At 34.7% G+C, this 22014-nt stretch overlaps 1 protein-coding gene across 2 annotated transcripts in view; it reads right to left on the minus strand.

Moving 5' to 3' along the window:
- Nucleotides 1–424: 424 nt before the first annotated feature.
- The window catches only part of LOC140436516 (very long chain fatty acid elongase AAEL008004), a 134723-nt gene continuing 113133 nt past the window's right edge, over nucleotides 425–22014 (minus strand). For both annotated transcript variants that reach the window (XM_072525401.1, XM_072525400.1), the window contains exons 6-7: nucleotides 1612–1748; nucleotides 425–1298 (exon numbers count right to left, since the gene is read on the minus strand). In XM_072525401.1, the coding sequence (XP_072381502.1) occupies nucleotides 1119–1298; nucleotides 1612–1748 (317 nt within the window). In that variant the 3' untranslated portion in view covers nucleotides 425–1118. The remainder of the gene's footprint in view (nucleotides 1299–1611; nucleotides 1749–22014) is intronic.

The raw sequence follows: 22014 nt of genomic DNA on the forward strand, positions 1-22014 counted from the left end.
GAAAAGTCTTTAATCAGTGCGTGTTGTCAGTACTTACATATGGTGCAGAGACATTAACACTAACCAAGAAAGTAAGAAATAAAATTTGTGTTACCCAAAGAGCCATGGAACGATCGATGTTAGGCACTCGAACAAGGAAATAAGACGGAGAACAGGAGTGACAGATGCCATAGAAAGAATTATGACCCTTAGGTGGAACTGGGCGGGGCACATAGCTAGAATGTCGGATAACAGATGGACACAGCGAATAATACAGTGGAGACCGAGACAAGAAGCACATCGAAGTAGAGGTCGTCCACCAACAAGATGGTCTGATGACATAAAACGGATCGACAAAAATTGGATGCAAACAGCACAAAACAGAAATACATGGAAAAGACTGAGGGAGACCTATATCCAGCAGTGGATAGATCCAAGTTAAATGATGATGACTCTATCTGTTTTTCAATGTGCCTTCAGTAAGTTGTCGTTCCATCGTTTTCGTGCTCTTCCTACTGATTGTCTCCCTATTGGGGAACCGTCTCTTACGATCTTCACTACTCTGTTTGTTGTCATTCGGCTTATATGATTGTTCCATTCTACTCTTCTATTTCTTACTCAGTTCTTGTTGTTCTCCACCTTGCATCTGCGTCGTATATCTGTACTTCTAGCTCTGTCCCATAGTATCTTAGCACCAATTTTTCTAAGCGTTTTCATCTCTGCTGTTTCTAATATCCTTTTTGATTAATACTCAGAAAACTAAATATATATCAAGAATGCAACAAAATAACTTCGTGTAAATAAACCCCAAAACCACCCCCCCGGGTGCGCCACAGTTATTGTATGGTATTTTCTATAATAAATGTATATTTTTGGATAATGCATCTCCATTTACATATTTGCCTAAATCTAGTCACGATATAAAAGATTTTAAACTAATTTGAAAATATTTTTAAAGGAAAATGGATTCAACTAAATGCAGAGGCCCTCCATATTGCTCAAGAAATCTTATATTTTTTGCTGTTTCTTTCTTTCATATTAAGATAGGGTTATTACTCTCCCATCACAACACATTTATACAAATTTCTATAAAACTGTACAATAAATTAAAGATAGCCTATTATCCTATTATTTAAATATTAGTCTTGTTTTACTTCTTTGAGCTTCGAACTCTTTTTGTATGTCTGGAAATAGAAGTTCAGAAATAGAGCGAAGAATATCGTCGAGTGGATTAGAAGAAAGTATCCCACCCATTTAGGATATCCACAGTCGAGCCAGAGGAGTTGAGCAGAGTGGGCGAATACCAATCCAAATTGAAGCTGAAAAAAATATGTCAATTAATGGGTTTGATCTGGAATATTGAGAAATAATAAAACTAAATGGCCACGTGTTTACCATACTTTCTGCGTGTTTATATGAACTTCGTCGTTTGTGGTAATTTTTTTCATTTCTGGTTGTAATTTCATTTTTTGTCAGTACATGTATCTTTTCTATGTATTTCGGGTCTATTAATTCCTTCGCTTCCATTCTTCGGCTCTTTACCAAGCGCTATATTTCATTTTGTATACCATAAAAATCATGCTTTATTTCTTAAAAACATATACACACTCACAACCATACTAACAGACTTACCAATTGTAAAGTTGTCAAATGCTTTTTCCACCAGACGTATTTTTGATATTCCGGGCCCATTGCTGCAACCATGTAGTAAAAGTACATAATAACATGCACCAGATTATTAATTAAATTAGAAAACGTTCCGTGGCCTCCTGTAAATTAAATAATTATCGTTACTTAAGTCATTAGAAATGCAAATGGTTCACGAACTCACATCAATTTATTTTTAAAGGACCAACACCATTTAAATAAGTACTGCAGTACTTGCAGTTATTGCAGTACTTACAAAGTTACACCTTGTGTTATACAGGGTGAGTCATAACTATTGGGACATAGACTAACGACAGGTTATTTGGGCCAAAATATGGCTATTGGGCCAAATATTCCTTAATAAAATGTTGCTGAGAAAAAAGATACAGAGTGTTAAAGTTAATTTTTGTTTTTCGTTTTTTGCTAATAGTTTCCCTGTATATTTATAAATTGCTATCAAAATTGGCACAGAGGCATAATCTTAGACAAGAAATAGTATTTTATTTACAATTCCACTATTAAATACCAAACTAATAAACAAAGTTGCAACTAACGTAAGGTTTCCGTTTTGACGATAAATAAAAATTAAATACACTTTAACTTAAAAGAACTCACAAAAACTCAAACTAAATGTTCTACATGGTCTCCTCCGATTTCTATGCCTTTTCTAATTCTTTGTATAAAGGATTTTCGGACGTTAAAAAAAATATTATTCTGTCCCCTTATAAGATTAGCTGCATTTTGAATGTATCTCCAAAGTTCGTCTCGTGTAATAATTTCATTGGCACAAACTAAGGACTGGAGGTGGGCTGGACATGTTGCTAGAATGGAAGACGGAAGATGGACGAAGAGATTATTGGAGTGGAGACCAAGAGCCGACAAGCGAAGTTGAGGCAGACCACCCACCCGATGGACCGACGACCTAAGGAGAATAGAAACAAACTGGATTGCAGCAGCTAGAGATAGAGAGAACTGGAGACGTTTGGAGGAGGCCTATATCCAACAATGGATGTGAAAATGGGGCTGGATGATGAAACTAAGGACTTCATATGTCCCCAAAAATAAACATCTAGCGGGTTGTACTCAGGACTTCTTGGTGGCCATTGAAAATCACTGCCTCTGCCAATCCATCGTTGAGGAAATACGTCATTAAGATGATTTCTAACAGCTAATGAAAAATGAGGTGGCGCTCCATCCTGCATAAACCACATTTTTCTTCTTACATCCAGTGACAGATCATCTAAAATATCACTAAGAGTATTTTCCAAAAAGAATAAATAAGAATCTCCTTTTAAATTCGGAGGAAGAACATAAGGCCCTAGTAGTTGGTCGCCTATAATGCCACACCAAATATTCAATTTAAACTCATGGTGAAAATGTCTAGCTTTAATAGCATGCGGGTTTTCTTCTTCCCAATAATGACTATTTCGCCAATTAAAACCCCCTCGTCTGGTAAAAGTTGCTTCGTCGGTGAAGATAATATTCTTAATAAAGTGTCATTGCGATGTTTATTCAGAATACTTTGGCAAAACTGTAACCGTCGTGGAAGATCTGTTGGAAGTAAATTTTGAATAGGAGTGAAGTGATAAGGATGGAGGTTCTCTTTTTTTAGAATTCTAACAATAGACGACTGACTTACTCCTGTTGCTGCTGATAGATGTCGTGAACTTATTTCAGGATTTTCATCTACTCGAACCAAAAGTTCATCTTCTTGATTAGGTGTGATTTGTTTATTTCGACCACCCCGATTTTTAGTGTGAAATGACACAGTTTCACTTAAACTACTATATAATCTTGCAAAAGTTTTGTGATTTGGTTGCCTTTTGTTTGCGTATAATATTCCATACCTTCTGGCTGCCGAACGACCGCAAAAATTTTCTTGTGCGTATACGCAAATCATATCTCGCATTTCTTCATTAGTAAAATGATTGTGACGAGGCATTTCAATAAAAAAAAGTAATGATTACTTTTAAAAAATACAACATTACACTACACTGCCACATCAAAAATAATTTACTCTGAACAAATAACATTTAATAACAACAATTATTTGACAGTCCAAAGCATACTTTTCATAAATGAAATAATATTTCAAAATCCTTTTTTAAGACTCTAAGCAGTTCGACTGCGTTTATATCGAAAACGGTTGAAATTATCATGTTTAAACAAGAGTAAACATTATTTTACGTAAAAATGATGTTTACGTCATATTTTCTAATAAAAATTACTAAAAAGTTTCATCAGAAAAAGTTTAGACTCAATTTGATCATTAGGAATGATCCACATGGCGCCCTCTATGACAAAACGTAAAATTGTAAATAAAATACTATTTCTGGTCTAAGATTATGCCTCTGTGCCAATTCTGATAGCAATTTATAAATATACAGGGAAACTATTAGCAAAAAACGAAAAACAAAAATTAACTTTAACACCCTGTATCTTTTTTCTCAGTAACATTTTATTAAGGCATATTTGGCCCAATAGCCATATTTTGGTCCAAATAACCTGTCCTTAGTCTATGTCCCAATAGTTATGACTCACCCTGTATATTATTTATATGGGTAAGCAGAACATTTACCATGATTTGTTTTAGTGCGAAATTAATAGGTGAAAAATAATTTAATATTGGAATAAATGAATTTAAAATAAGAAGACGTTGATAATTTCGGAGTATTATAAAAGAGTGGAGTGAGTAATAAAATTAGCTTGATGCTTGATTTAACCATGTGACGTTCGTCACTTTCTAATTATAATTTAAACATCAATAGTCTTTTATAACCACTAGTAGTTAGACAATCCATATTACCTGTATAGAAATTTCAATTTGATAACTATGATAGAATTTGGCATTAGCAACTGGACTTGAGATCTGACACGCTCTTCCACGTTATATTCATTTCCGATTAAGACTTATAACTAGCAACACCTGTAGCATAGTGGCGGTGTCCACCTTACTGGACACAACAGTTTTAAGAATCCGTTTTGTGCGTTTTTTTTAATGAAATTGTTTCAGTTGCAGAACAAAGTTTTTTTTTAGTAATTTAAAAGGAAAAGAAGTACAATTGTTTTGGTTTTAATAATTTTTGTTCAGTAATTGGCTCCGCCACATACCACCGTATGCTATATGAGTTAGGACATTCATCGTAAGTCAAATCGGGATGAGGAATAATTTTTAGTTGGGGTTTTGGTTTTGCTGTAACGAGAATTTGGTTTTAATTTTTCCTTTTTAATAAAGTATTGGTTTGGATTAAAATTCTCTGCAGTGTTGTCCCTACCTTTCCTCGCTAGAAGGGGGATTGAAAATAAATATATCTAAAACCCAGATGATGACAAATCTTGTAGTCAGCGAAGATATATGCGTAGGAACAAGATCCATAGACCAGGTAATGGCCTATAAATACCTAGGTCATGAGATTCGCATAGGAAAAGATAACCAAACCGTTGAGCTTCTCCGTCGTATAAGACTGACTTGGGCAGCCTTTGGCAAGCTGAACCATATTTTCAAATCATCTGATATACCAATATGCCTTAAAAGAAAAACGTTTAATCAGTGTGTTTTGCCAGTGTTAACTTCGGTGCGGAAACATTGACCATGCCAAGGAGAACAGTTCAAAAGATCCGTGTGTGTCAAAGGGCGATGGAGCGTACTATGTTGGGCGTTTCACTACGAGACAAGATCCCAAATCGCCAGCTACGACAAAGAACAGGAGTGGCTGATGCAGTAGAGAGAGTAGCAACACTGAAATGGAACTGGGCAGGTCACGTGGCTCGAATGACAGATAATAGATGGACAAAGCAGATACTGGAATGGAGACCAAGAGATGATGCCTACCGAAGCAGATGTCGTCCTCCAACACGTTGGACTGACGATCTAAAACGTTGTCATAGGAATTGGATGCAAGAGGCACAAGATCGAAATAGATGGAAAATTATGAGGGAGATCTATGTCCAGCAGTGGATAAGCGAAGATTGAATGATGATGATGATGATGATGATGTTGTCCCTACCAAAGGTTAGGAATCGACAGTAGTCTCTTAACACTTCTGTTTTTGTCACATTTAATTTTTGTTATATTTACTTATTTAAATTGCATAATAATAATAGTCATAATACTAATCAAGTAGAAAAGTAATCAGAGTAGCTGAAGAAATATTGCTAACTACCACAAGACACTCACAATATAATCCAGAAAACAACACAGCACAACAGTGCCTGGATACATTAAAACAAAAACTTTCCATTTACTCAGACCGACTAAGGAGATACAAAATAAGTAACAAACGAAAATTCGACAATACGCTTTTTGAGAATGCCGAGAAGGCGTTTTATCGCAAACTCAATTCTACTGCAGAAAGTGTCAATAAATCGTACCCAAACCAAGAAGAAATCCATGAGTTTTGGGGAAATTAACTCTTTATACCAGCTGCTCTTAACACCAATGCTGGATGGATCGAAGATATGGCGCACAACTGCCAACATTACGTTACTGCTACCTAAAAATCCTTAACTACTGAAGTTTCAAATATTATCAAAGAGCTTCATAACTGGAAATCTCCTGGATCAGACGGCGTTCAGAACTTCTGGTTTAAGAAGTTCTGGAGTATTCATGAGTGCTTATCAGCATTAGTTAATCACAGTATTTCTAATCCGCAGGAAATACCATCTTTACTAACCCAGAAAACAACTTATTTAATACCAAAAGATCAAAATAACACCCAAGATTCAACCAAGTATCGCCTAATTACTTGTCTTCCAACTCTTTATAAATTGGTCACATCCTGTGTAGCCCGGCGTATCTACCAACACTGTGCTCTAAACAGTATCATTGAGCCTCAACAAAAAGGGTGCGCTAAGGGTTCCATGGGCTACAAAGAACAACTTATCATCGACTCTGTCATTTCTAACCAAGCATATAGCAAAAAAAGGAATCTCTTTACTGCTTTCATCTACTACAAGAAAGCGTTTGATTAAGTGCCGCATAAATGACTTATAGATATATTAAAAATATTTAAAGTCGATGATAACATAGTGACCTTTTTAGAACATTTAATGTCAGGTTGGAAGAAAAAAATTCACCTCCAAATACCTGGTGAAAAAAAAATATCGAAACTGAAAATATTGCAATTAACCGGGGCCTATTTCAAGGAGACTCGTGAGCCCACTGTAGTTTTGTCTAGCGATGAACCCCCTATTCCAGCTACTGAACTTAACTGACACAGGTTTTAGCATCAAAAATAACACTACTGTTGTGGCAAAGCTTAATCATCTATAGTATATAGATGATTTAAAACTAATGGCTTCTACTCGAAGCCACTCGGATCAGATGCTGAAAACAGTAGAAAATTTCTCTAATGGTATTATTATGCACTTTGGTCTTGACAAGTGCCGTGCCTTAAATATAATCAAAGGAAAGGTTCAGCCCGGCTGATTCGATATGCAAAACAGACAGAACATTGAGAACATGGGTCAAAATGATATGTACAAATACCTCGGTATAAAGCAAGTGCTGAAGATTGACCATAAGCAAATTAAAACTGAGATAACTACTGAGTTTATACGAAGGGTAAAACAGCTGCTTTGTTCACACCTTAACACTAAAAATTTGTTTAAGGCACTAAACACCTACGCATGTTTCGCGCTTAGCTACTCATTTGGTATTGTTAAGTGACAAAAACGGATATAAAAAATTTTCAGCGAAAGTGCGAACACACCTCTCAAAGGCATAAAAACACCATCCTCGAAGTGCAGTAAAAAGAACGACATTACCGCGGTATTTAGGAGCCCAAGGACTTGGATATAAGTGAGCAACTAGAAAAACAGATTACTAATTTAAGAATTTATTTTCAGGTGCAGGCTGAGATATCTACTCTACATCGCGCGATATGTGCAGTAGATGATATAAAACCGATCAAACTGAGGGAACCAGAAATGCGTATAAACCATCTTACCAATGGCAAAAAAATGCGCACCTAGATGGGTAAACCTCTGCACGGGCGATATCTCAATGAGGTCAGTCAAGACTATGTCGACAATATGGCGCCGAACTATTGGCTGAAATTAGGAAAGATGTTTCCTGAAACAGAAGGTTCATTACTCGCCATTCAGGATCAGGTTATACCAACCAAAAATTACCTGACATATATCGTCAAAGACTCTCAGGTCCAAAATGACCAATGCCGATATGGATGTCAAGCTCAAGAAACCCTCCAACATCTTACCGGTGGCTGCCAGGCATTTGATGCAACCGAATATAAGTATTAATACTGCTTTTAGTAGTAAAGATCCTTCATCAAGAGATAGCCATCAAACTGGGACTTCTCCAAAAAACCATCTCCCATGTTATCAATACGTTTCTGAAAGTATACCTGAGAATGACAACTACAGGCTATACTGGGACCGCACTGTGCTCACACACCAAACAGTGGTGCCTAATAGACCAGATCTCATACTAGTTAATAAACTAAAGAGACAAATAACACTAATTGATGTGGCGATAACCAACAATAATAATCTTCGTATTAAACACAACGAAAAGATCGCCAAGTACAGGGATCTGGAAATTCAAATACGAAGACAGTGGAGAATGGAAAGTAGGTACCTAGACAATACCTATTATTCTCTCTACTACTGGAGTCATTCCGAAGAACCTCCTAGAAAATATAAAAAAGCTAGGTCTGAATGAACGTCTCTACAAGACCATGCAGAAAGCTGTACAACTCTCAACGTCCAGATGTGTACGAAAATTTTTGGATGATACTCCATCGTACCAATCGTCTAGGGCTCGATAACACGAAAAGAGTCCCACCAGAGCTCAATCCTTTTGATACCGTAGGTATCTGAGATGAGTGAATTTTCCTCTTAGAGGGAGTGTGAGCCATATGGCTAAATCTGGATATTAATCATAATAATTATTTAATATTATTTTAATTAAACATAATTATTTACCAGAGAAGGCTGTAATACCCCTTTAGATCTCTTCGTAAGGTATTTGTGTACAAATCTAACACTATTGCACACATCTAACCAGAGCGTTATTTTTTTATAAATACTTAGTTTCTCGTATCACATGCGATATTTTTTAATCGAGTGCCGAAGTGTAGAAATAGTTTCCAGTAGGCGAGTCGGTTGTACTTTCAAAGTTAGGGGTTTTATTTTTTTATATTATTACAATTTACTGCTAAGGTTTACATACAAGGGTTTATTTAATAGTTTATAATTGAGGATGTCAATATATTTAAAGTTAGGTTTAGGCTGTACATAATAGGTGAAGGGTAATATAGGTTAAATTAATTGTAAATTGTATATTTTCCATAACAAAGTAGGAATTAAATTGGGTTGTACATAATATCTGTGTCATTATTATTTTTTTCCCTCCCATTTTCATAAATCAATTAAAGCAACCATTACAGCAATATAATATACTTTGGGAAGTAACCATGATATTTTTCTGACACCCACAATTTTTTTTGGTTCATTCTTTATTTTAGTACTCTTTTCTTGTTCACTTATCCTTAATTCTATCAGTTGTTCATATTTATTTCTAGGTAACTGTCTTTTAGAAGCACGCAGATGAGTTTAAATGGTCATCCTCTGACATAGCCTGCTAGCCAAGCGGCATTAAGTCTCACAATATTGTGTTGTGAGCACATCTCTTTCATTTTTGTTACATTGGCCACTACATCCGTCAACCCCTCATTCTTTCTAAATTTTAAAAGTCCGTCTATACAATTTTTGTTACAACCACTTCGACTGAATGTCAAATTCATTCAGATTGTTGTTGTTGCTCTAGCGATAAGTACATTAAAAAATTCTCCCTCTCTATGTCATTCTGGTTAGTTCAGCTTTTTCATTTACGATTACATATTCCTATATGTTATTTTCTTCTTCTTTCTGTACCATGTCCAAGAAAATAAAAAAAAGGAAAATTGTGTTTATTAGCACTATTAGCTGTGCCTTAAAAACTGTGCTGTTAATAATTTTCAAACGAAGTATAATGTGTTTATTGGCGTGGGCAATTGATTTTGTGATTTGTGGTATATATATAAACAAAATAAAAACGCTCTAATTTGTTATCTGATATTTTTATAATTTGTGTAAGATATTGACTGGTTTTTAAACAAAGAAAATTCGATCAGATATAAAATGAAGTATGCATAAAGTTGTGAAACATTTTTAGAAACCGTTTGATTTGCTCTGAATATGTTGATTTATTGCTGTCGGTTAACGAGCATGAACAAAGTGCTACGACGATCGTCTAAATAGTACTTTGTAGAATAGATAATTTATTTAATGACATGTTAAATATTATTAAAATTCTACCAATGTTTACGTGTATTTTGTGCTTATTGATAATTATTATTAATAATTATAATTGCTATAGGAGTACATGTCTTCTATAGAAGAATAATGTTTTTGATATTGAGAACAATTTCCGAAGTCAAAATCGAAACGTCAAATAAACTGATTTTAAAATTATGGTTTATTCTCAATAAAAATTTGTCAATTGCTTTAAGATACCATAAGAAAATAGCTTCAGAACAACATTGAGAAAATTAAAAGTATATATAACAGGTAAACATAAAAATAGAAGAATATTTTGTATTCTCTTAAATAAAAAGCAATCAAACAATTTGAATATTGCTTCAAAAATCAAAGTATACATGAACTCATTTTGCATAAAGAACGTGATGCTATATGGAGAAGTTATTGGTCCAGGGAAAATCTGACGGAAAAATAAGTAGAGTCTTCTTCTTCTTGATGTGCCTATCTGTTACGAATGTTGGCGATCATCATGGCAATCTTTATCTTATCTGCAGCAGCGCGGAAAAGCTGCACAGATGTTGTATAAAACCAGATTCTGAGGTTGTTTAGCCAAGATATTCTTCTTCTTCCTGGACCTCGTTTTCCAAATATTTTTTCTTGCAGGATGACTTAAAGGAGATCATATCTGTATGCATTTAGCATAATATGTCCGAAGAACTGTAACTTTCGAGATTTGATGGTGGTCAGTACGTCTCGGTTCTTATTCATTCTTCTGAAGACCTCCTCATTTGTGACTCGGTCAGTCCACGGGATCTTAAGCATTCTCCGATATAGCCAAATCTCAAATGCTTCCAGTTTACTGCACATATCTTCGTTCAAGGTCTACGATTCAACACCATAAAAAAGGACAGAGAAGACGTTTCATCGCAGCATTCTTACTTTTGTATCAAGAGAGAGGTTGTGACTCTTAAAAAACGCCCCCATCCAATTGAAGGTGGATCTAGCGTTTCCGATACGTGCTCTAATCTCCTGGTTGTTGGTCCATTCTTCATTTATTATGGTGTCGAGGTAGTTGTAGTGCGTCACTCTTTCTACAGGGGATTGTTAGACGTAGAGTTAACCTTCTGATATCCTTTTCTTGCTAATTATCATAAGCTTTGTCTTCTTAACGTTTATATTTAGTCCATATTGTTGACTGTAATAGGTGATTTTGTTGACGAGGAAAGTAACGAACACTAACATATCAAAAAAAAAACACTGACAGAGCTTCTTAAAATAGATGAAGCACGACTTCTACTTCTTCTACACAAAAAGAAATATGGAGAATGACCAGAGGACAAAGAAAAGAGATTTACGAGCGAATAAAAATGAAACATATTTAAAAGGAAACATGGATAGACTACTTTCGATCCCTATTTGCTAAAGGTGACGATAATGAAAAACCAACACCAGAGGTGACGACAAACGAAGAAATAAATATTGAGGAGAAAGAGGTAAAGGAAGCATTAAGGAAATTAAAAAATACAAAAACAACAGGAGAGGACAGAATAACGAACGAACTCCTAAAGTTCGAAGGACCAGATCTGACCAAACAACTATTAAAACTAATCCAAAAAGTTATAGAACAAAACAGAATTACTCAAGAATGGAGATCAAGCATCCTAATACCTCTCTTCAAAAAGGGAGACAACTCGGACCCGGAAAATTACAGAGGAATTAATTTATTAAAACACAACACTAAAATTAACAACCAAAGTGATAACAAATAAACAGAATAAAATTATAACACTAACAGAAGAACAACAAGGTTTTAGGTCAGGAAGATCATGCACCGTCGCTATATTTATAATGAGGCAAGTGCAAGAGACATCATTAGAATACAACAAATCGGCATATCTATGTTTCGTGGACCTTAAGAAGGCATTTGACCTGGTCTAATTAAAAGACGTTATTCACTTACTGTATGCAAGAGAGATACCTCTAGGAATAATCAAAATAATCGAAAATATCTATCAAAACAATACAATTAAAGTAAAAGTAGAAGAAGAACTAACCGACCCTATTGAAGCTGGCAATGGGATAAGACAGGGAGATTTCCTGAGGCCTCTATTCTTCAACCTGATTACGGATGAAATAATAAAAAAAGTAAAAACTAAAAAAGGATACCAAATAGGAGAAAAAAAAACTTAAAATAATCTGCTATGCAGATGCCGCAATAATACTGTCTCAGAGTGAAAATGGTTTACATAATTTACGCACCAATTTAATATAACCGCCAGAAAATTTAACCTTCTAAGGTCCCCAAAAAAAAAAAAAACAAAATGCATGGTTACAACACCAAATTTACTAAGATGTAAATAGGAGCTGAAAGGTCAGATAATAGAACAAGTGATGGAGTTTAAATATCTAGGCATCACATTATCTAGCTACGGAAAGCTCGAATCTGAAGTGGAAGATCAACTGAATAGAGCAAACAGAGCCACAGACTAACTGAATGAAACAATCTATATATCTATCTATACAGCCCTTGCTGTCCAATTTTGGACATCGACCTCCTTTTTCTTCTTCCACGTCTCTCTATTGTAGGCAGTTTGTATCCACTTCGGGCCTGCGTGTTTCTTCAAGTCATCTGTCCATCTCATTTGTGGCCTTCCTCTTTTTCGTTTGTAACTATATGGTCTCCAGTGTATAATCATCTTATTCCATCTGTCGTCTTTCTGTCTTATGGTATGTCCAGCGAACTTCCATTTAAGTTTTGCTATCTGCGTTAATACATCGTTCACTTATGTTTTGTTGCGGATCCAAGTCTTTATTTCTCCTGTCTGATTTTCTTTATTTAATTTAACCAGTTGTCCCAAATATACATATTTTTTACTTGTTCTATAGTTGTTTGTGCAATTGTAATTATTCATTCTTCTGGTTGGTTGGTCATAATTTTCGTTATAATTCATTTGTAGACCTATTTTTGTTGATTCGCTATTTAATTCATCCATCATATTTTGTAATTCTTCATTTTTATCTGTTATTAATACATTGTCGTCTGCATATCTCAAGTGATTCAAGTATTGGCCATTTATGTTAATACCCCGTTTTTCCCATTGTAATTTCCTCATAACGTCTTCCAAAGCTTGATTGAATAGTTTGGGTGATATAGTGTCACCCTATCTGATTCCTCACCGTATCTTAATGGGCTCCGTTTGTTCAACTATTTTGATGGATGTTGTTGGTTGATCATGTATATTGGAAATTAAGTCCGTGTATCTATAGTCTATTCTCCCATTTTGTAAAGATTTCTTTACTGCTCAATGTTTCACCCTATCGAATGCTTTTTCAAAGTCTACAAATGCCCTATACATTGGGATTTGATATTCGTTGGCCTTTTTAATTATTATTTTTATCGTACGCAGATGGTCGCTTGTACTGAATCCTTTTCTAAAACCGGCTTGCTCTCTTGATTGGTAATTATCTAACTTAGAATAAAACAATATGGAGGAATAAAAATATCGGAGAAGAAACGAAAGGCAAAATTTACAATACAGTCATCAGACCAATAATGACATACGCGTAATAGAAGAGTAGAATGGAACGATCATATAAGCCGAATGACAACAAATAGATAGTGAAGACGTCAAGAGACGGTTCCCCAATAGGAAGTGATCAGTAGAAAGACCACGAAAACAATGGAACGACAACTTACTGGAGGCACATTGAAAACCAGACATGTCTATATAAAAAGAAGAAGAAGACAAATTATAAAAAATCATCATATGCACAATTGTAATCTATCGATCGATAAACTGAAACTGAAAATAAAGCTAAAGAAAAAAGATTGATTAATATTTCAAAATTTAGTTGTAATATTTAAAATTATTGAAATATTTCAAAGTAAGTAAGTCATGAAGAAAGTGTTGTTTTTTTTGTTCTATTTTAATTCTTTATACTACACAAGCGGCTTAAATTGTTTTTAACGTAAAATTATTACTTAATTCTTATTTTCTATTTTCTATTTTAATTTTTTTATTTATTTACATTTAAGATTAATTTCTTTTATAATGTTGTATTTATGTGTATAATCCACACAAGCAATAATTATGTGATAAATTCGATTCACAATGAATTCAGGAATTTTTTGTAATTTAGCAGCAATGTCAACTTAGATCTCTGACGTAGATAATGACTTGCATTGGGATTTATACTGTACTAATGGTAGAAAGCAAACTTAGTGACTGTAGTATAAATAACCCACAATAGAGAAAGCCCGCTCCAAAAGAGCAACATAAAACCTGGAAGACTATGAACGCTCATAGTCACTACACATCTGTAAAATGTACAGAATAAAATAAGTAAAATGGTATATCTTTCAAAAAGGTTATAAATTTAACATGTGACGTAAAAATAACTTTTAAACAAGAGATACGCAACGAGATAACTAGGTATTCTAGAATTACATGTACCAATGTCTTACAGATAATGTAAGTACACTTAATGAGATGAAATACACGTTTGAAAGATATTATCATTTTCATCTTGCATTTAAATTTTAACTAAATCATATATCATACACCTTGACATCATTTGCATTACTCAAATTTGTCAACTACAACCTGGATATTACTTAAAACAGACAAAAAGGTTGACGCCAAATGTTTTTAGTAAGCGTTTGTCATTAAAGAGAATTGTTTAAAATATTTACGTAGGAGTAAGTGAAGAAATGCACAAAGATTAAAATATATATAGGTACATATCAGCAAAACTATTATTTTCCTTCGACGATGAAACAATTTTATGTCTTCTGATTTTTTTTTTTTAATAAAATTGAGATATGTATTATTTGGAAAAAGTCATATTTTATAATTTGAATATTTTGTGATCCTAAATATTTCGTTTTTAACCTCTACTTTGTTATTTAGAGATTTTTTCATATAATTTTCCATAGCATTTCCTTATCACTTACAATTAGTAATATCTGCATTAAAATATTCTAAAATCTTGACAGAAATCCGATGGATACGAGTACAATAAGCGATGTAATCTGTCTCATTTAGCAGATTCAAATAATTAGCAACTAGAAATATCGCAGATAAGTGGAGGGTGTTCAAACAAACAGTTTTAACAGCTGCAAAAGAAGTAGAGGGAGAAAGAAAAGAACCTAGTTAAAAATTATCGTATGACGAAGACTGTCGGAGGCTAATAGAACAAAAAAATCAAACAAGGCTTAAAATTTAGAAAGAGGAATTGGATATTTAAGATTTAGAAAAAAGAAACAAAATAAAGAATAGATTGAAAAGCTAGAAGAACATGAACAGAAAAATGATATGAAATAATTCTATACGGAAATAAATTTCGAGAAAAAAGGTTTTTAAAGGAAAAGTACGGGCAGTAATACAGTTTGCTGGAACAACGGCTTAAAGAAGATGAGGTCGGAAGTCCGAAACTTATTTAATAAAGCCAAAAGTAACCAAGATTGGATGCCTATAGGTAGCTAACGTTATACAATAAAGAAATTCGGAAAGCTAAAAGGAATTCATGAAGAGAGTTTTGCGAGGAGATTACAGATATCCTGGCATGTTCTCGAAGCCATAAAGTCCTAGCAAAGGATGGTGAGAAATACCAACGAAAGAAGTAGGTTTCCCAAATAAAGCCAATGGCAAATTAACGGACACCAAAAAGGAAAGTCTTAGAGAACTGATAAACACGCACTTTTCGGGCTCAACAATTCTGGACGATGCAGATAGGCAAACCAACATAGACCAAACGCTTACTAGGCCACAAATTTGGAAATAGCCACAGCAATCATAAGACCAAATAGAATTAGATGGGCTATAAATAAGTTTCGGCCATATAAGTCTGCAGTGACAGATGGCATATATTCAATACTGTTGCATGTGGGATTAGAGGTATTGATACCACACCTATGCAAGCTCCCCAAAGCCAGTTAAGCGTGGGGGGCCGTACCGGAAATATGGCAAAAGTTTAAAGTCATATACCTAAGGTAGGTAAAGTATCAGAACTAACACCAAACTCATATGGACCGAAAAGCCTATCTTCTTTTCTATGAAAAACGCTGGAAAGGCTTCTTGATGGCCACATCAGAGTCGAAGTGCTAAAAGATAATCCTCTGAGCAATCGTCAGTACGCATACCAACCCGGTAAATCTACGGACTCTGCGTTGGATAATCTAAATAGGCTTATCTAAAAGCCAATGAAACACAAAGAGATAGCAAGGGCCGCTTTTTTAGGGGCAAAAGGGCATTTAATAATGTTACTACCCCCTCTTTGATAGGAGCTATGAGTAGACAAGGCTACGGTAATATGCAGATGGATAAGGGCATCCCTGGAGAATAGGACAGTAATGTCCACTCTGGGTAAAGCAACTATCAAAGCAAAAGTAGGTGGAGGCTGTCCACAAGGAGGAGTTCTGTCCACTCTACTTTGGGCAACCTTGGTAGATGATCTCCTCAGAAATCTGTCCATAGAAGGCTTTTAGTGTCTACGATATGCTAAGGATATAGCAATCATTGTCAGGGGCAGGTTTGCTCAGGTGGTGTCCGAGAGAATACAAGCAGCGCTAAATATAGTTGACGACTGATGTAAACAAGAGAGACTGAGACTTCACAAAAAAAAAACAGCATTACAAGGCCTAAAACCACCGGTACTGGGAGGAACAGAGATTTCATTTGCCAAAGAAACAAAATACCTTGGGGTATATTGTGATCATAGGCTTACATGGAATACTCACATTCTGAAAACCACACAGGAAGCTACTATGTCCCTGGGCAGATGTAGAAGAATGTGCGGTAAGAATTGGGGACTTAACCCCAAAATGACTCTATGGTTATACACAAGGGTTATTAGACCCATGATATCCTATGGCTCGGTAACGTGATGGACAAAGACGCAGCAAGTGGAAGCAATAAGACTGCTAGGTAATACACAAAGGCTAACATGCCTGTGTACTACGGGGGCCATAAAAACAACTCCTACTGCATCGTTGGAATCTACCATCACTTCATATCTTTATACAGGGCGAAGCCAGATCAGTGATGCACAGATTAAGCCATAGTCAGTGACATATAAGCCAGATGGATGGTGCTGACAACAGAAAGCTAATCGGGGAGCTAAAAGCCGATATTGTGATGTCTCGAAGCTACTAAACCTTATAAAAAGGGCCAGTCTAGAGAATATTATCTAGGACTAGAGGACAACAATAGTTCTGAAAAGGTTACAGTGGAATAGGCCAAAAGGCCACCTCTCTAAATCTATCTATCTATCTAGTGTACCTTAATTTATAGTCCACTACACAAAAAAGGAGTTCACTACACGTGAGAAAATCTTGAACCTTAGACAACTCATTAAAAAGTCGAAAGAATTTCAAGCACCTATCATAATAAATGCTTGGTTGACTGCCAGAAGAATCTAGAAATATCTAGATCAGAAATTCTTAAGCCAAAAAGGATGAATTTGGTCATCTGACTTATTTAATATTTATGGTGAACATGTCATAAGAACGACTTTAAAGGGATGGATCAATGGAGTAACGGTAAGTTAAGATTTGCTGATGATAGTACAATTATAGCAGCAAATGAAGAAGAAAGCTGGATTTCTTACGAAGAGTTGAGTTGGAAAGCATTACAGTTATATACCTTTTATAAAGGATTTTAAATAAATTTTTTCATTACAGTTGGTCTTAAAATTAATAAAAATAAGTCGAAAATATTGGTGATAGACAGATTCAAAACTATGCAGCTAAGTACTTGCAGGAATACCAGGTACCGACCATGATCCGACCAAATTCAGAATTCAATTCTTTCTACAAGAGAGAGAAAGTGACAGAGAGAAAGAGGGAAAGAGAGGGAGAGAGAGATAGAGGTTAGACATATTTGTCTTTTGTTCCTGAAAAGTTTGAGTAGATAACTTTAACGGGAAAACTCAGTTCAAGGTTCAGAGTTCAAAGAATTGAAGTTTGAATTTTCTTGCTAGCGGTAGAAAGAAGTTAAAAGATGTAATTTGACCATTAAGTCAAAGTAACATATTAATAACACCTTTACTAATATATAATTCACTAATGTTTACTACTCTCTCCTATTTGTTACAAAATTACTTTATGCTACAATGTCAAACATACAAGCTTATACACTGATATTAGTTATTTTGTAACAATAATTCTCATATTGTTTGTGCAATTTCTATATAAAAACATTTCATAGTTTTATTAATAAATGAGTGATCACCATTTAAATATTTGGTAGTATTTTATGCAATATTCACTTTTAATATCTTGTAAGAATAATTAAAATAAATTAATAAATTTTTTGTATTTTCAACAGAATATTTATAGATAGAATATTATAGAAATATTGAAGTGTTAAGTGATTTATGTTTATGTTTTATTGTTGGATTGCAGTATATTTTCTCAACCTTAAAGGGTCATTGACGTAGTAGAATTTAAGGTTTTACAATTTACTTAAACAAAGGAAAACGTTAACAAAGGAAGAGGAGAATGGAAAACAAAGAAATAAATAGCCCTGATAGCCCAAGATTAAGATAGTCATCAAAGACTGGTCCACAGATTTAACATAAGAACAAAAGAATTTAATATCAAAATTTCATCTCAGAAAACTAAAACAATAGTAGTCAGCAAATAACCTCCTTCTTCAAGTGCCATCTCCGCGGCGGAGGTCGGCAATCATCATAGCTATTCGGACTTTTGAGACGGCTGCTCTGAAAAGTTCACTTGATGTACATCCGTACCACTCTCTCAGGTTGCGCAGCCATGACATTCTACGCCTCCCTATGCTTCTCTTTCCTTGGATCTTTCCCTGCATAATCAGTTGGAGCAAGGTGTATTTCTCTCCACGTGTAATATGTCCGAGATACTCTAATTTTCTTGTTTTTAAGAAAAGAACCAACCAGTAAAATAGAAATTTATGGTATCAGTATTGAACAAGTAATGGAAGTAAAATGCCTTGAAATTACACTGTTTAGCTATGGAGACCTGAAAAAAGAAGTGAGAGATCAAGTCCAAAACTGACAGGATATCTTAGTAACACTATATGACGAAAAAGACACATTAACACTGAAATAAAGTCAAGAATTTATAAAGCCAATGTAAGACCAATGATGACATATACCTCAGAAACAAGACTCAACACAGCCACAACGTAAAGGCTACTGGAAACGGCAGAGATGAGAGTACTGAGAAGAATTACACGAAATACGCTGAGAGATCGAAAGAGAAGTGAAGAAATTAGAAGTAAATGTACCAAAAAATAGGAAGAAAAAAATGGAATAAGCACATAAGCAGAATGGAGGAGACACGTGTCGTCAAAATAGCAAGAGATAACTCACCAATCAACAAAATAAGTATGGGCCGTGTGATAACCTTCCATAGAGGTATTAATCCGCCAATGAACAAACCGATTTGCTTATAAAGAGAAAGAAGAAGAAGATAAAGAACAATTTATTTAGTACATTTATGAAATATGAGTAAGATGATAAATTATGTCCCTTAAGTCCCTACAGGCGTATGCCTAGCAAACGTGAACTCACAGAAATTGTCAAGAAGCGTAAAACGTCTTATCTTGGACACATATTTAGACACGACAGGTATAACTTCCTTCAGCTTATTATAGAAGGGAAAATAAAAGGCAGACGCGGCCCGGGTAGACGACAAATGACCTGGCTGCGCAACATCAAAGATTGGACAGGATTAGACTTTCAAAATTTAATAAGGAAAGCCCAAAATAGGGAAGACTTTGCAGATGTCATCGCCAACCTTCGCTAAGAAGACGGCACCTAAAGAAGAAAAAGTCCCTAAAAGTATATGAACAGGAGGATACTCCAGTAAAATGTGGTGCACACTGTACACAGTGTCGCACTCCAGCAGATGTTTTGGTTATAGAGGGCGGTCGCTTGATGCTTATGAAGTTAAGAGCTTCCGGACTCGGGACCATTGGTTTAGCCAAGTAAATGATCGTTTATGACCAGCGATTACCATAGGCGAAGAAATCCATACAAATTTAATATTTATATCCTTAGTATGCAGTTAGGTTTAATGCTGGTTTAATGCAGCAAGATTAGTAAATGCATCCAGGAATATTAGAGAATATGTAATAATGACAGGGTTTCTGATATTATTTTCTAGCACAACTTTTAGAATTAGATTATTATTATATTAGATTATTAGATTATTATTACAAATTATTAGATATTTTTTTGACAATTGCCCTTTGATAGATTAGCGGATATATTTGGCAATTGTCAAACCACCAGTTGCCAGATTGCTACAGACGTTTGCAATTAATCTCGATAGAGACAAATATTTACTCGTTATTGTTTTAGATAAATTAAAAATTGTAGAATTAATAAAATAATATAACCAAAATGTACTTTTTAAAAGATTTCTCTCTTTATATTTGAAGCATACATCCAACATTGCCAAACCGAAATATTTTGTTCCATGGTTGACATTCGTAATTTTTATTATTTCTACTTTTTGTTTCCACTTGTAGACACTATGATACCAGTGTACTATGGTACTTATACTATGTATCTTAAAAATTTCATATAATATTTTCAGCAGATTGATATGAAATGATTTCGTTGTCTCAAATAGTTATTACTCATATATTTTTTCTTTAATGCTACCACAATACCGGGCGACCTTTGGTGGTATTTAAGATCTAATTGCAAAAACCATAAAACTAGTTAGAAAGTGTTACTGTAAGTCAAATTAGGTAGTCTTTATAGTTGGCGACCGAAAAAAACAGGGGCGTACTTGCTTGAAATCGTACCTCTACTAATATAGTTGAATATTGGATATTGTTTCGAATTAATCCATAATATTTTGAATTAAACTCATAAGTTTTCGCGGTTTACACTTCTAGTTTGGAAATGCTTAAAACATCTTATTATTATACCTTATTAAATTATATATCCTGCAAATATTCGGAAATATGAGAATATTTATTCATATGTAATATGCCGCCGCCCTGCATCGAAATAAAAATCTAATACCGTCATTATGTTTTATTTCTTTACTCTATTTGGAGTACCAGAAACTGAATTCACTACGAATTTTGACCATGATGAACGGCTTGTGGAATCCATATTTTAGATTCCCTTGAAGACCAATTCATCAATCTGTTTGCTTTGCAAGTTGTAGAAAGCACAGTGGTAAAGATTTGAATTCAGTTTCGCCAGGTAAGAATTCGCCATTCAACCTACAAACCTGCAAACTTAATAAATTGCCAAATAAAATATTTTCTAATTGAACTTCCTAAGTGTTGCAATAACGGCCTAGATTGACTTGTATTGTAAGCTCATAGTACAAAGTTTGTTAGTATGATAGAAGCATTAAGCTCTGTGCTGAGGTATACATTATTTATGAAATTATAAATTGGGGATTTGAGCTCATTTGAGCGAAGTCTATTATAGAAAGTTACCTAACCAACAACTAGAGTGTAATTATCAGTAGCTGTCAATAAAAATATAATTTTTACTCCATACTCCAACCATTTATTTACCATCTTCGATCGAGAAGAATCGGACAAAGGGGCATTAGAAAACAATTCGATCCTGATCCTCCTCCTCAGTCCTAATCCCTTTTGGGATGTGGTGACATTATCAGGCCTTTACAGTTTTTTCACGATTTCTCTCCATCCTTCTCTGTCCTGGGCTAGTTGTTCGGCTTCATGTAACCCTTGGTTACTCAGTATTTTTGTTTGATCTACCCAACGGCTTGGAGATCTTCCCCTAGGTCTCTTTCCTTCAACTCTACCCTCGACTATCAGTTTTTCCATCGGACCTGTTCTTCTAGCAATGTGTCAAAAATACTGCAAATATCTCTGTTTTATTTGTTTAAGCAATCTATCCTTTACTTTAAGTTGTTCTAATATCGATACGTTAGTGCGATGATCAATCCAGGATATTCTCAACATGCGGCGGTATACCCACATTTCAAAAGCGTCCAGTTTATTTTTATTCGCTTTCTTTAAGGTCCACGTTTCGAATGTATATGTCGCTATGGGAAAAATGAGCGCCCTTACCAGCCTTAGTTTTGTGTGTATTGTTATGCTAGAATTTTTCCAAATTGCTACCAGTTTCATCATAGCTGTTCTAGCAATA

This window comes from Diabrotica undecimpunctata, chromosome 3, assembly GCF_040954645.1.
Source record: "Diabrotica undecimpunctata isolate CICGRU chromosome 3, icDiaUnde3, whole genome shotgun sequence".
In the NCBI taxonomy this organism is placed as follows: Eukaryota; Metazoa; Arthropoda; class Insecta; order Coleoptera; family Chrysomelidae; genus Diabrotica; species Diabrotica undecimpunctata.